The sequence below is a fragment of the Canis lupus genome, chromosome 7 (genome assembly GCF_011100685.1).
Source record: "Canis lupus familiaris isolate Mischka breed German Shepherd chromosome 7, alternate assembly UU_Cfam_GSD_1.0, whole genome shotgun sequence".
In the NCBI taxonomy this organism is placed as follows: domain Eukaryota; kingdom Metazoa; phylum Chordata; class Mammalia; order Carnivora; family Canidae; genus Canis; species Canis lupus.
Window position 1 is genome coordinate 38,313,700 of NC_049228.1, and position 13,966 is coordinate 38,327,665.

General features: G+C 52.7%; 1 protein-coding gene across 2 annotated transcripts in view; it reads right to left on the reverse strand.

Moving 5' to 3' along the window:
* Positions 1–366: 366 nt before the first annotated feature.
* The window catches only part of STUM (stum, mechanosensory transduction mediator homolog), a 56,563-nt gene continuing 42,963 nt past the window's right edge, over positions 367–13,966 (reverse strand). Inside the window, exons 2-4 of one of the 2 annotated variants that reach the window (XM_038542811.1) lie at positions 6,028–6,207; positions 2,432–2,440; positions 367–1,382 (exon numbers count right to left, since the gene is read on the reverse strand). In XM_038542811.1, coding sequence (XP_038398739.1) covers positions 1,348–1,382; positions 2,432–2,440; positions 6,028–6,207 — 224 coding nt within the window. In that variant the 3' untranslated portion in view covers positions 367–1,347. The remainder of the gene's footprint in view (positions 1,383–2,431; positions 2,441–6,027; positions 6,208–13,966) is intronic. The other variant, XM_038542812.1, reaches the window with a different exon arrangement.

Genomic DNA, 13,966 nt, shown 5'->3' on the forward strand with positions numbered 1-13,966 from the left:
AGAAAGCAAATGAAAACAGACATGGAGAGGCTCAGCTTGTCACTGTGACTTTGGATCGCCTGTCTCTTCATTTCAGATCAGTACCCGACCCCCAGCGGCCCCAACGCCTCCTGTGAGCTCCTTCCCCCGCCCTGGGGTCCGGCTCCCTAACAACCAGGTGTACAGGTGCCCTGGGGGCCCCAACAGACCCTTCCCAACGGGAAAAATCTCTGCATAACACCAGCAGAGTCCCAGGGTCTCGTCTGCAAGAGAGCAGCAAGAAATCTACCCGTACAATCTTTTTTTTTCCCCAATTCTAAATCCCCAAAAGCTCTTGGCTGCTCAGTTTTCTTCCATAACTTATGCCAAAATCGGTCCTGAACCAAGCAAGGTGAGACTATGTATGGTTTTTATTGAACCCAAATCGTCTGACTTTTCACAGGATTCTTTGCAAGAACAGTCACGTGCTTGATGGTGGGGAGCTGCTTTAGAATGCTGGGGTGTTAGGAAATGCACAATAAATGGCTCTTATTCTTTCTCAAATCCAAGTTTTCTGATTTCAGAGACCCATCCAGCCCCAAGGATTTCAGGAGAACGGCTGTGGACCAGGAGTGGTGTTAAGTATAACGTGAAAGGCTGCTGACCTGTGCTTGCTCACACCTGTGCTGGGGATTCTGTGTATGGACACCTGGCCATTCTAGCAGTTTCACCCATGGATGGAGTCACTGGCAGCTTTCTAGGGAAACAAAGGTCAAAACACACCCAGGCCCAGAGATTTCAGTGGCGAGAAGGGGGTGGGTGAAGGGTTGGCTGCCACGGGAGTGCAGGACCAGGAGAGACTTTCGGGCATCCGTCCCCAGGCAGTCCTGGGATGGCTGAGGGCAAGCACTGGGCTGGAGTGTGTGCATCCTCACTCCTGCCCTGGCTCGGTCCCCGGGGAGACCACAGTGCAAACATTCAGACAGGGGCTGGGGACCCAGAGGAAGGCTCGGCCACATCCTGACCTTCGGTGAGCCCCTGCTGCCTGGCCTGGAAGTCCCAGTGTGCCCTGGCAGTGGGCAGGGAGCTGTACAGGGCAGGGGCGAGCCACGCATTCCAGCCTCGCTGCCAGTAATCTGGCCCCCACTCCCCACCCCTGAGATACACTGGGTGCCTGTGTCTTTCTGGAATAGGGGGAGGGGCTGGCAGTCTCACAGCCTGCCAAGAAAAGCAGATGCGTTTTCAAAATAAATAATGTTTTTTAAATCCCCCCTTTCCACTCCAAACCCAGGAAATGGCAGAAGAGAGTATGTAAAGGTCCTGGTGCCCACTGCTGCCTGGTGCAGCCCTCATGGGATCACCCTGGAATTCTCGGTGGTTCCTTCGGGCTCACAGCTGCTGTGGGATGCCCTGCTCCTTGTAGCCTGTGAGGAAGAAGCAGAGGAGAGATATTTAGAAGCCTGCTTCCTTTAGGATTGCTCCAGGAAGTGCCTGTGAACTGCCATATGGTCATGAGATCTTATTCACACCGAGGTGTGAATGACTGCTATACTCAGGGTCCACCTGTTCGCAAGGGCATGGACTTTACAGTCCCGAGAGAACTGCGGGACTTTGGGTTTAGCGGGGATAGAGGACAGGAGGGCATTGGGGTGGGGGTGGCAAAATGATCAACGTGCCCCTGAATGCACATCCCTGAAGCCACTGCCCAAAAACCCGGCCTGGCATGACTTCCCGAGGCAAGTCTTGGGAGAAAGTGCTGAGCCAGCCTTCCTCCCCAAGCGCCAGGCATCTGGGACATATGGACAGAGAGGAGGACAGAAAGAAAAACAAGAAGGTGGAACACCGAAGACTGTCACCGTGTGCGTGTTCCACTAGCCGGACATCTGGGACACAGACAAACATGAGTGAAGGTGCCGAGCCTTTAAAACACTGTTGATCGTCATGAGACCGGTGGGGAAATTTAGCCGTGAAATATTTAGAGATGAAATTATGAGTTTGGAATTTGTGAGATGCCCCCCCCAACCCTGCCATGAGCTGGCTTCTGGGCCCCCAGAGGAGCTTCTGTGGACTGGATGGTTGTTTTCTCTCATTATTTACCAAATTATTCACCAATTTTAAGCCTAAATAGAGGGGGGAAATGCAGGAAAGAGATAAGATGTCACAGATAAAGGACAGTGACCATGAGTTCCTGAAGCCGGGGGTGAGGCCCGAGGGGCTTAGGACGCTAGGCTCTCAACTTTTGTCTGCTCTACAACATTTTCCAAAATCAAAAGCTAGAAATCCAAACAAAGACGCAAAAAGAAAACACCACAGAATAAACAGCAGCACACAACAATAAAGAAAATAGATAAAAACCAGAAAGAAGATAAAAGCCTGGCAGCTGGCTGGGGTGAGAGTGGGGGAGGGGTTCAGGGGCGCGAGGAGGGGAGCAAGGGTGGGGGGGGTGGCAGGCAGCGCCCATCAGCAGACTCACCTTGGGAAACTGGGACAACACAGGGATGTGAGGCGGCAGGAGGGAGAGGAGGAAAAGAAAAAGAGAAAACAGGGTGAAAACAGAGGCCAGAGGGCCTGGCTGAAGTCTAAACGGTGGCCGGCCATGTGCGTGCTGTGCCCGTGGTCCAGGGGCCGGCAGGTGGGTGCGGGGCTGCAGGGGTGCGGCCCCGGCCCTCCCCTCTCCTCCCCAGGTGCACAGCCTGCAGCCCCACCTAGAAGCCCCCTCGGGGGCCACCTCCTGCCCCTCGCTCTGGGTTGCCGGGTCCACCTGCAGAGGGACGACTGCAGGACACACTCGGGATGTGAGGTGCTCCCTCCTGGCCCCAGCTGGGCTCTGCTGGAGCCGCATGGTCATCCCGCATAGGGACAGGAGCCACGTTCGCAGAGCCTAATGCCTTGGGACAAACCGAGGCCAGGCCACGGGGCAAATAGGTTTTGTTGTACAGACATCTCAATCCACAGGCGGTGGCACCCGAGCCCCGTGCGGAGAACACGTGGATGGATGAGCAGAAGGTGTCACGATGAGGTTAGCGGTGTCTGCCGTGGGCGTGGCAGCAGGGAGAGGACGGCAGAGGAAGACCACGTATCTCTCCATCCTCCAGCAGGATTGGCTCTTGTTGGCTTGTTATTATCAGAGTGGCTTGTAAAGTCCCTGGCTTTAACTTCTACCTAGATCCCTTCTTGTCCTCTTGGGGGGTTTTCTTGATAGTGTGTGTATAGATGACCCCCCGGACACTCCTGTATGGAAGTCATCCTCGGGGCATCTGGGTGGCTTAGTCAGTTAAGTGTCTGCCTTCAGCTTGGGTTGTGATCTCAGGGTCCTGGCACTGAGCCCCAGGGTGGGCTCCCCACTTAGCAGGGAGTCTGCTTCTCCCTCTCCCTCTGCCCCACCTCCTTCCTGCGCTCATTCTCTCTCTGTCTCCTCTCTCAAAAAAATAAAAATAAAGGACGCCTGGGTGGCTCGCTCAGTGCTTGAACATCTGTCTTCAGCTCAGGTCATGATCCTGGGGTCCTGGGATCGAGTCCTGCATCAGGGTCCCTGCAGGGAGCCTGCTTCTCCCTCTGCTTATGTCTCTGCCTCTCTCTCTCTCTTTCATAAATAAAAAAATAAATAATAAATAAGTCAATAATAAAAAATAAATAAAAATAAAATCTTAAAAAAAGGTCATCCTGCACTGTTTCCACTGAGAGGTTTCCTTCATTTCTGCAGGAAGAGCCTGGAGTGGCCCTATCCAACTATCAATTAGGACAGATGAGTCATTCACAGGACCTCCCTTCAGGGTGGGCATCCTGGGACATGGACGCTGCACTGTTGCTCAGAGCCATCTAAGCCTGCAGCCCCATCTCAAGGGTGGCAATTCCATATCCTTCCAGGGTGAGTTTCCTTTCTGGAAAAGCGGGAAGGCACCCTGGGGAGATGGGTGGCTGAGTCTGGCAGGCAGAAGGGGTTGGTGGGCAGCAGTGAGATGTGGTGGGTTTTCTTGTGCAGCCAAGTCTGAAGAGTCGGGCACAAAAAACAGCATCCCTGGAGCCTGTGTGCAGACGTCCAAGAAGTGTACTGGCCACAGCAAAGGCCTGGGGCCCTGGAGCAGGGTGGGAATGTGGGTATCCTGCAGCCTGATTACACCAGACGCACCAGCCATAAGATAGGGGTTTCTGACTGAGCCCACCGTCTGGGGTGATGGAAAGAGAAGTCACCAGGTCCCCATCTTGCTTCTTGGGGTCCACAGTCCCTCATCTAGGACCTGACTGGGGGGCCCTTTCAGTTATCTCTAAGACACAGACGCTGTGGTTCCTGGGTTTTAAGGGTAACCAAGATAAAAATAACCAGAAAGCTCTATAGATTAGACGCCAACTCACTTTTATTAAGATGTGGGTGTGTTCCACTTTAGCAGAAAGTTCCCTTCCTAACATGTCCAAGTGCCTGGCCAGACACTGGGGTGATATGGGAAGAAGAAGTCGAAGGAGTCAGGTCTTGCAACTGCAGCTGAGGATGCTTCCCAGAGCAGGCCTCCCAGGTTCTGGCCGGGAAAGGGTCAGAAGCCTGCAGGCCGTGCCACAGGCCCCTAGGGAAGTGACCAGCATGCATCACTCCCTGCCTGTCTGCAGTGCTCTGCAGGCCCTGCTCAAGTGCACAGGGAGAGGCTCCCATAAAGGGCCTGCCTTACTCGCTGCCTTCTCAGCCTACTCCCTTCCCGGGGTCCGTGTGCCTCGATGTCCTGACAGGGCAGCGCAGCCCTGAGAGCAGCCCGCGCAGCCTAGCCCGCTATGGGGCCAGCCCACCCCCAGCTGCCAGCCAGGGCTGGTGTTCCCCTCCTGTTTCTCTGGCTGCCCTTGCCTCCCAGGGCCTGCCTGGTTTGCCCTGACTCTGGGATGTCCCGACACAACATCCACCCACTCCTTCCCTGACCTCTGCTGCTGAAGACCTGCATCCAGGCAGCCACTCTGTCCAATCCACTGGCTCTGCTGGATCTCACTCAGGCTCCAGGGCTTGCATTTTCTCTGGCCGAGTGGCTTGCCTGGTCACTGACCCGAGGCCTCGCCTGGCCCTGGCATCTGTGTGTGCCCTGCATCCTCTGAGGATCCTGAATGCACAGTCCGCTACAGGTGATCCTAGATCATTCCTCTCCTGTCTCTGCTGTCCTTCTCTCTAACATTGACAGTCCAGCCTATGAATGGTTTTGCTGCTAGGACACCAGGAGGCGCCTGGGGTGTGAAGAGAGGCAACGTGGTGCCTGAAAGGATTCGGATTCTCCTGGGCAAGGGCCCCGTGGACAGGGGCCCTGTGCCATAGACAGACGTGTGAAAATGCAGGGGACACACACGGGGTGCCTGGCCACCCGCGGGGCTGCTTCCAGGCACGTGCGCTGTCTTTCTGGGTTGTTTCATAGATGGGAAGTCGTTTTGGTAAACTTAACTTGGTTCCGTGAACACTTTCACAAAACAGTTTTGTGTCTGAATCATAAAGTGCTAAGTGATTGGCAAAGGTCCCCTCAACAATGAACAAAGCTTAAATCAAAGGAAGGAGAAAACCGTGCTGTCCCGGCTATAAAAACAAAACAGAACAACAGCCGCAGCTACAGGGTTTCCTGTGGGTGGAGAGGCCACATACACTTTCCTTCTTTCTGAAAACTGCATGATGGAGACGGGGCCGCTAGGCACAGGGTCGTCACCTCACATGGGCCACACCCCAGCTACCCAGGGTGGTCAGGGGCTGTTCCTTTGACAAATAGGATGCCCCATGCATCCAAGCTGAACAGAAGCTCTGTCCTGTCTTGTTCACATCCTCTGGGTGAGGTTTCTATGGGTCTGCACTTGGGACTCCCTGCAGGCATTGGGCTGGGAGTACAGGAGAGGGGGAGGGAGGGTCCCCTCTGCCAGGCGGCTGCAGACTCTAGTGACAAGGACACAGGGGAGCCCCCTTGAGTGCCCAGTCTCCGGGGAGGAGTAGACCTCGCCACAAAGCACCAACACCCGCAGGAAGGATCACAATCACCCAGACCATTGGGCTCCTGACCCTCCTCCAGCCCTGGTCCAGCCCCTGACCCAGAAGGCACAGTACAGGTGGCTACTCACTGGCAAGGATGACCATGTCCATGCCCCAAAAGATGCTCATGATCCAGCCCACCATGACGATGGCCGTGAGGGTCTGGATGAGGGCCGCTGCAATGTTCAGCCAGAAGACACAGCACACATGCCTGTCCGGGAGGTCGGTACGGGCTCCGCACAGCACGGCAAAGGCCGAGACAAACGTCCCTGTGAGAGGCAGGATGGACAACCTCCTGAGGGCACTGGGGGTACAGCCACACGCGTGCTTCCAGCTGGCCTGGGGCCCAGCCGCCCACCCCCTGGCAGCTAGGAGAGGGGCGACCCGGTGTCCAGCACCTTTCCACTCAGACCCGGCCTGCCTCTCTTCCCCGTGCTGGAGGGGCCGATGTACCAGCCGCAGGAGGCCCGGCACAGTCCTGGGACCATCACAAGCTGTCCGTCCCATGTGGGAGCCATAGTGCAGCCACCTGCAAGGACACTGAACAGCCCGGTGGAAAAGGTATTGATCTTGTGTGGCAAAGGCTATAAAGGGCCTAGCAGTTCAGAAGAGTCAGCATCACTGGGGTGACACAGGAGCCACCCAATAGAGGTAAATTAGGAAGTGACCCCCAGCGCACACACAAAGGGATGGGAGCTCAGGCCCCAGGTGCCTGCAGAGTGGAGAGAGCACAGGCCAGTGCCAATCCTTCAGAGACCCTCCTCTGATGGTGTTCCCCCAGAACCTCCAGACCTGCGGTGGGGGCGGGGTGGGGTTAGAGCCCAAAGCAACATAGTGTGTGTGTCCAGCTCCCTTCCCTGGCATGACTTCTCAGATCCCTGCAGGTGACAGCGCTGCCCTTAATGACATTTCCCCAGAGTCAGGCTCTTCTCCAACATGGGCTCTGAGCCTGCAGCACCCCTCAGGGCAGCCGGCCTGCTGCCTTCCTCTGGTAGGGACCCTTTGCATTGGGCTCACCAGATAATCCAGGGAAACCTCGCATCTCACATCACATCTGCAGACCCTCCCCTTGACTGTATAAAGTAACATCCACATAGGTTCTGGGGGGGTCAGTGTGTAGACATCTTTGGGGGAGCATGATTCTGCCCCCGCACTAACACACCGCATTAACCAGATGTCCCTTGTGCTTCAACACCTGGAGTCTTGCTGCCCTTGGAGAGACAGCCCCTCAGGGCTAGCTGATTCCTAGACCTGGTACTCGACTCCCGAGTCCAGAGCCCACACCTCAACCAGCTCCTTTATGGACCCTCACACTCCAGGCTGCGAGACCCCCACCCTGATCGCTCAGGGCCAGATTCAGGACAGCCCCCTGAAATTGTTCAAACTGGCCAGCCCCTAGCCTGCTGACCCTACCTTGTGTGTTCCTTCCCTGCAAACTACAGTGAAGGCCCATGTTTGCCCCTTGTGACCTCTGTCTCCTGACCATCTCTGGCACCTCCTCATGTGGACCCCTGCAGCATGGCGTGACCCCTCCTTTTAGGAAGTGTGACTAACTATCCTTTCAATGACTGTCATTTCCTGATCTGTTGGCCTCTCCATATCTAAATAATAACAAAACCTACATTTTAAAGTGCTTGCACACTACTGGGTATTTACCCTAAAGTTACAAATGTAGTGATCCAAAGGGCACCTGCAGCCCAATCTTTATAGCAGCAATGTTCACAACAGCCAAACTATGGAAAGAGCCCAGATGTCCATCGATAGACAGATAGATACAGATGTGGTACATTTATACAATGGAGTATTACTCAGCCATCAAAAAAATGAAATCTTCTCATGTGTGGAATTTAAGAAACAAAACAGAGACTTAGAAGAGAGGGGGGAAAAAAACAAGATGAAATCAGAGAGGGAGACAAACCCTAAGAGACTCTTAATCCTAGGAAACAGACCGAGGGTCACTGGAGAAGAGGGGAGTGGGGGGATGGGGTCACTGGGGGATGGACATGAAGGAGGTCACATGATGTGATGAGCACTGGGTGTTATATAAGACTAATGAAGCACTGATCTCTACCTCTGAAACCAATAATACATTATAGGTTAACTGAATTTAAATAAAAATTTTAAAATGCAAAAAAAGAGACTAAAAAAATCCCTAAAAATAAGTGCATACATTCAAGAATCAAGTATCCTGTGCAAGGTCATGGTCATAGGCAGGGACTGACCCCACGGCCATCTGAGGCCATGTTCTTGCTGGCTGTCTCTGCCTCACAGCAAGTGCAGACGAGAGAGCAGGACATTTGCAAAACCAGTCAACAGACCAGTAACCATCCTCACACTCCCCCTCTTCCTCTTCCTCTGGAGCTCCTGCTCCTCAAGGAAGCTGCCTTGGCATCCATATTTCTTCCTCTCTGCACTCTGGCTCCTGGCCCTTCCCTGCCCAACCCTGGTGGCTCCCACTGGCTCCCAAGGTGGCCTTTCCCTGGCTCTACACCCATATGCCCCAGATCCAAGGCTGATCCCTCAGGTCCATGTGCTGATTCCCAATCCCAATCCTGCCCATCCTCCTCCTCTTTACAATCACCACCAATTGGGTGTTTCTGCCTCTTGAGGGCCTGATGGTCCCTCTTAGACCCCAGGTGGCATCCCATGCACTTTCTGGCCTGTGCATAGTAGGTGGAATGTAGGGATCCAAAGAAATGTAACCAGTGTTAACTGCATCCTCAGACCTCCTGCTTTGTCACCTGCAGTATTTGTTAAAACTATAGACACCTGGAGGGAATGATGTCACCAGGATGATGACACAGGTCCTTGCTGATATCATTTTGCTTCACAACAAGAATAGCCAACGACTATGCATGAGCAAAACACCACTAGAGGATCCCACCCTGCCCACCCAGAGGTCTCCCCTGAGCATTGCAGGTCACTTCTGGGGGCCCCTACTCTGATCTAGCTGTACAGGGATTGCAGGCAAATCTGTGGGGCCGGAGCACCGGAATCTGACTGTGATGCGGGTGGGAACATCCAGCATGGATCTACGACAACCAGCAGAGACCTTGGCACTTGGAGTTCACACCCGCACAGCCCAAGTCATCATCCCAACAGTGGAGAAGGTCTACCTACCACATGTAACCCGAGGGCTGGAAGGAACACGTGGAAGCCATGTGGCCCTCTAACCCTCCAGCCAAGAGACAGGCGGCAAGCAAATCACCCCCAGGGCAAAGCCATTGCCCATCGTAGAGGGTTTCCCCACTCTGCATAGGCAGGAGGATTAATTCATGGCCAAGGCTGGGGGTAGCTCCCAGACTCTCCCAAATGGAGAGTCTGGGAAAGTGAGAGGAGCCCCCCTACCCCCACCCAGATAAGGCATGAGACATAGGGGCAGCCCTCAAGGGATGAGACATGGCCCTAGCTGCTATGGCTCTCAGCCCCATTGGACCAGAAGAGCCTGCGAGCACACCAGGAAGCTGTATTTGACTGCTCCGGCTGGGGAAATGGCAGGCAAAGCCAACAGAGCAAAGCCAATGTACCTGTTCATCCAGGGCATTGGGGGCATTGCCTGAGTGAAAACAACAAGCAAAAAGCTTTCCTGGCATTAGAGCTGCTTCTCCCACTGCGCCAGGCAGGGAAGCTAATTCTGCTTTTCCCAAATACAGCCAGTATTTGGCCCGCCCGACCAGAAACTTCACCAGGCCATCCTATAGCCCTGCTTACAGAGCCTGCCTGACCTGTGGCTTTCCCCATCTTCAAAGTGAAACTGATAACCACACCTGGGAAGTCAGTGAAAGAATAAAGTGGGAAGCATCACACTTCCTGATGTCAAGCTAGACTATAGAGGGGTGTCTGGGGGGCTCCATCAGTGAAGCGTCTGCCTTCGGCTCAGGTCATGATCTCAGGGTCTGGGATCAAGCCCTGCATGGGGTTCCCTGTTCAGCAGGGAGTCTTCTTCTCCTTCTGCCTTTGCCCCTTGCTTGTGTGCTCGCTTGCTCTCTCTCTCTTGCTCCCTCTCAAATAAATAATTTTTTTAAAAAGATATACTGTAGAGCAATAGTAAGCAAACCAATATAGTACTGGCATAAAAACAAATAGACCAATGGAACAGAACTGAGCGCCCAGAAATAAACCCAGGCATATATGGTCAACTAATCTTTGACAAGAGAGCCAAGAACACTCAATGGAGAGAAGACAATCTTTTCAATCAACGGCGCTGGGATAACTGGATATTCACATGGAAAAGAATGAAGCTGGACCCCTACCTCACACCACTGACAAAAATTAACTTGAAAGGGATCAAAGACTTAAATGTAAGACCTGAAACCAAGAAACTACTGGAAGGAAACAGACACAAAGCTCCCCAACGTGGGTCTTGGTGACAGTTTCTTGCATGTGATACCTAAAGCTCAAGCATCAAAGTAAAAAATATACAAGTGGAACAACATCAAACTAAAAACTTCTGCACAGCAAAGGAGACCATCCACAAAGTGAAAAGACAACCTGTGGGATGGGTGAAAATATGTGCAATCCTTATATTTGATAAGGGGTTTATCTCCAAAATACAGAAAGAACTCATACAACTCTGTAGCAGAAAAACTACTCAATTAAAAATGGGCAAAGGACCAGAATAGATGCTTCTCCAGCAAAGACATCCAGATGGCCAACAGACATGAAAAGATGCTCATCATCACTCAGTATCAGTGAGATCCCACCTCACACCTGTCAGAATGGCTAAAATTAACGACATAGGAAATAACAGGTGTGGGCGAGGATACAGAGAAAGGGGAACCCTCTTGCACTGTTGGTGGGATTGTAAATGGGCGCAGCCCCTGTGGAAAACAGTATGGAGGTTCCTCAAAAATGAAAAATAGAATGGCCATATGGTCCAGCATTCCAATTTGGGGAATATATATATTTAAAAAATAAACACACTAATTCAAAAAGGTATCTGCACCCCATGTTCACTGCAGCATTACTCACAGCAGCCAAGACACGGAAGCAACCAGTGTCTACGGATGGATGAACGGAGAAAGACATTGTGGTACGAATGTGTACAATGGAATATTATTCAGCCATTAAAAAACGAGGAAATCCTACCACCGTGCAAACATAAAGCCTTCATTGCACTAAGTGCAGTAAGCCCGACAGAGAGAGACAAATACTACAGGATCTCACGGGTACCTGGAATCTAAAACAAAAACTAAAAGTGAACTCAGGATAAGAGATGAGACATGCGGTTACCAGAGGCGGGGGTGGGGGGGGAGCCGGAGGGAGGGGGTCAGGAGGTGCAAACCCCAGGTGCGAGGGTCGCAGGCACTGGGGGGTCACGTAGCGGACACTGCTGTGGGGCGCACACGAAAGTTAAGAGTCGATCCTGAGTTCTCACCGCAAGGATGAAAGTTTTTTCTCTCTTTGTCCTGTGTCTGCACGAGAAGCTGGGTGTGAGCAGGACCCGCCGCGGTGATGGTTTCACAACGACTATAAATCAACCCACCGCGCTCTACGCCTCAGACTTACACCGTGAGGGATGTCAATTATTTCTCAGGATAGCGGGAAACGATGCAGATGCCTGAGTCCCACCTACGATCCAAATTTAGATCTGGGGGTGGGGGTGGGGGGCAAATCTTCATTTCTAAGCAAGTTTCTCCCTCCTCGCAAATGCCCACTCAAGTGTGAGCTGCACGGATCAAACAAGGAACCGGCCCCTCCGTGTTCCCGGCACAGAGCCAGCCAGGAGACTCGGGACCTGGAGGTGATTATTCTCTCACCCATGGACAGCCGGTCGGGGACACAGACAGCTGCTGGATCCTCCTTCCTAGGAGATGTAGCTGGTTGCAGCACTTAGGTCTCTCTGCAGCCCATCCAGACACCTGACTCGGTCCATGCCCTTGGACTCCCCCAGATGAGTGAGGAAGCTCCTTATCCCCACCTGATGGAGGAGGAAGGGAGCGAGGGTAATGCCCCGGTCTGCAGAGGGGGGATGATGGAAATGGCACTTGAACCCCAGCCTCCTCCCCCAGGCAGGAGCAGGACAGGGTGCTGTGGGGGCAGGGCCCATGACGTGGCCAGGGGTGGCCAGCTGCTGGGTCCTGGCCAAGGGTGCTGCATGCCCAGAGAAGGTGCATGCCCCTAAGCTGGGGGCAATGGAGCTCTGGCAGGGTTTTGAGCAGGAGGGCGAAGCAGGAGAGCGATACAACGGAAGCAGTGATGGAAAACCATCATGTGTCGGCAGGGTGCTGGGTGAGTAGGCAGTATGTGAGATGGACAAGCAGAGCTGCGGAGGGATGGGGCATGGACTCAGGGCTTGGGAGTGGACACAGATGGAAACAGGGGACTTAGGGCCCCGCGGGAAGTGTGCCTCAGTCCTTAACCTCTGCTGGCATACTGTGCATGGTGGGAAATGAGATAAACACATGCTGACACCATTAAAAAAAGGAGAACACTAGAGAAGTGGCATGATGACAGAGCTGAGCAAGAGCAGGTGGGGGAAATATTAAGTAAAAATAACACAGATGCCATTCCCCCCACACCTACAGTGTGCGACACCGACACCGTGTACCCTCCCTCTGCCTACCTTACCTCTAATCCTTACAGCTCAGAGCTAATTATTAACACTCCCAGTCTACAGATGAGGGGGGGTGGGGCCGGGCAAGTCTCAGAAAGGTTGAATGATCCGGCCACGCAGCGCAGCCTTGATTTAGACCCAGATCTGTCAAGTTTAGAAGGCTGAGCTCTGTTTAGCCAGAATGTTGCATCTTTACATTAAAAAATAGGAAAATTAGTACAGCTGCTGTGGAGAACATATGGAGGCCCCTCAAAGTAAAAATAGAAATACCAGATAGTCCAGCTATTTCACTTCTGGATCTGTACCCAAGAGAATTGAAAGCAGAGTCGCAAAGCAGTATCTGCACCCCCGTGTTCACAGAGGCATTGTTCACAAGGGCTGAAGCATGGGAGCACCCCAGGGGTTGAGAGGTGGATGAGTGGATAAACAAAAGGTGGTGTACACATACACTGGATTATTCATCCTTAAAAAGAAAGGAAATCCTGACACCTGCTATAACATGGATGAACCTTGAGGACATCGTGCTGAGTGAAATAAGCCAATAAAGAAGGGACAAATACTACGTGATTTTATTCATGTGAGGCACCCAGAGGGGTCGAATTCATAGGGACAGAAGATGATGGTGGTGGCCAAGGGCTGGGGGCAGAGGGAATGGGGGCTTAGTGTTTCATGGGACAGAGTTTTAGTCTTGCAAGACAAAAAAAAAAAAAAAAAAAAAAAAAGATATCCATCTGGAGATGGATGATGGGGTTGGTTGCAAAACAGAGTGAATAGACTTCATGCCACTAAACTATATGCTTAACAATGGTTAGGATGGGGCGCCTGGGGGTGCTCACTTGGTTAAATGTCTGCCTTCCTCTCAGGTCATGATCCCAGAATCCTGGGATAGAGCCTCGAGTCGGGCTCCCTGCTCAATAGGGAGCCTGCTTCTCCCTCTCCCTCTGCCTGCTGCCCCTGCTTATGCTCTGTCAAATAAATAAAATCTTTTTTTAAAATGGTGAGGATGGCAAATTTCTTGTTATGCCTATGTACAATTAAAAAAATGAAAAACATGAGTAAAGAAACCTCATCCTTCCTGATTTTCAAAATATCCTTGAAGCCCTCCACCACCCTCCTGCCCAGCCAGAATCCCTGATGGGAAGCCCTGGAGCAGACGGTGCCCTGACCTGTGGCCAAACCTCAGCCTTCCTGCCTCCTTCCGCTGGGCTGAACCACATGAAATGGCCATTTCTGTGGGTTGATCCTCAGCTGAAGAAAAGAAATTTGCTATGGCTTGGCCTGCTACATGTATGGATATTTTGAGCATAACAAAACTCTGTCCTTGAGCTCAGAAGTTCTGAGTTAGAAGCCATCTGGTCCATCTCTTGTCAAAAGATGGAAGCTCACCAGAATCACCAAACTGATGAGAGGCCCCTGGGCCTCTACATGCATCTGCCTGCCTGCCATGGGGAGAGGACGGCCCAATGAATCCG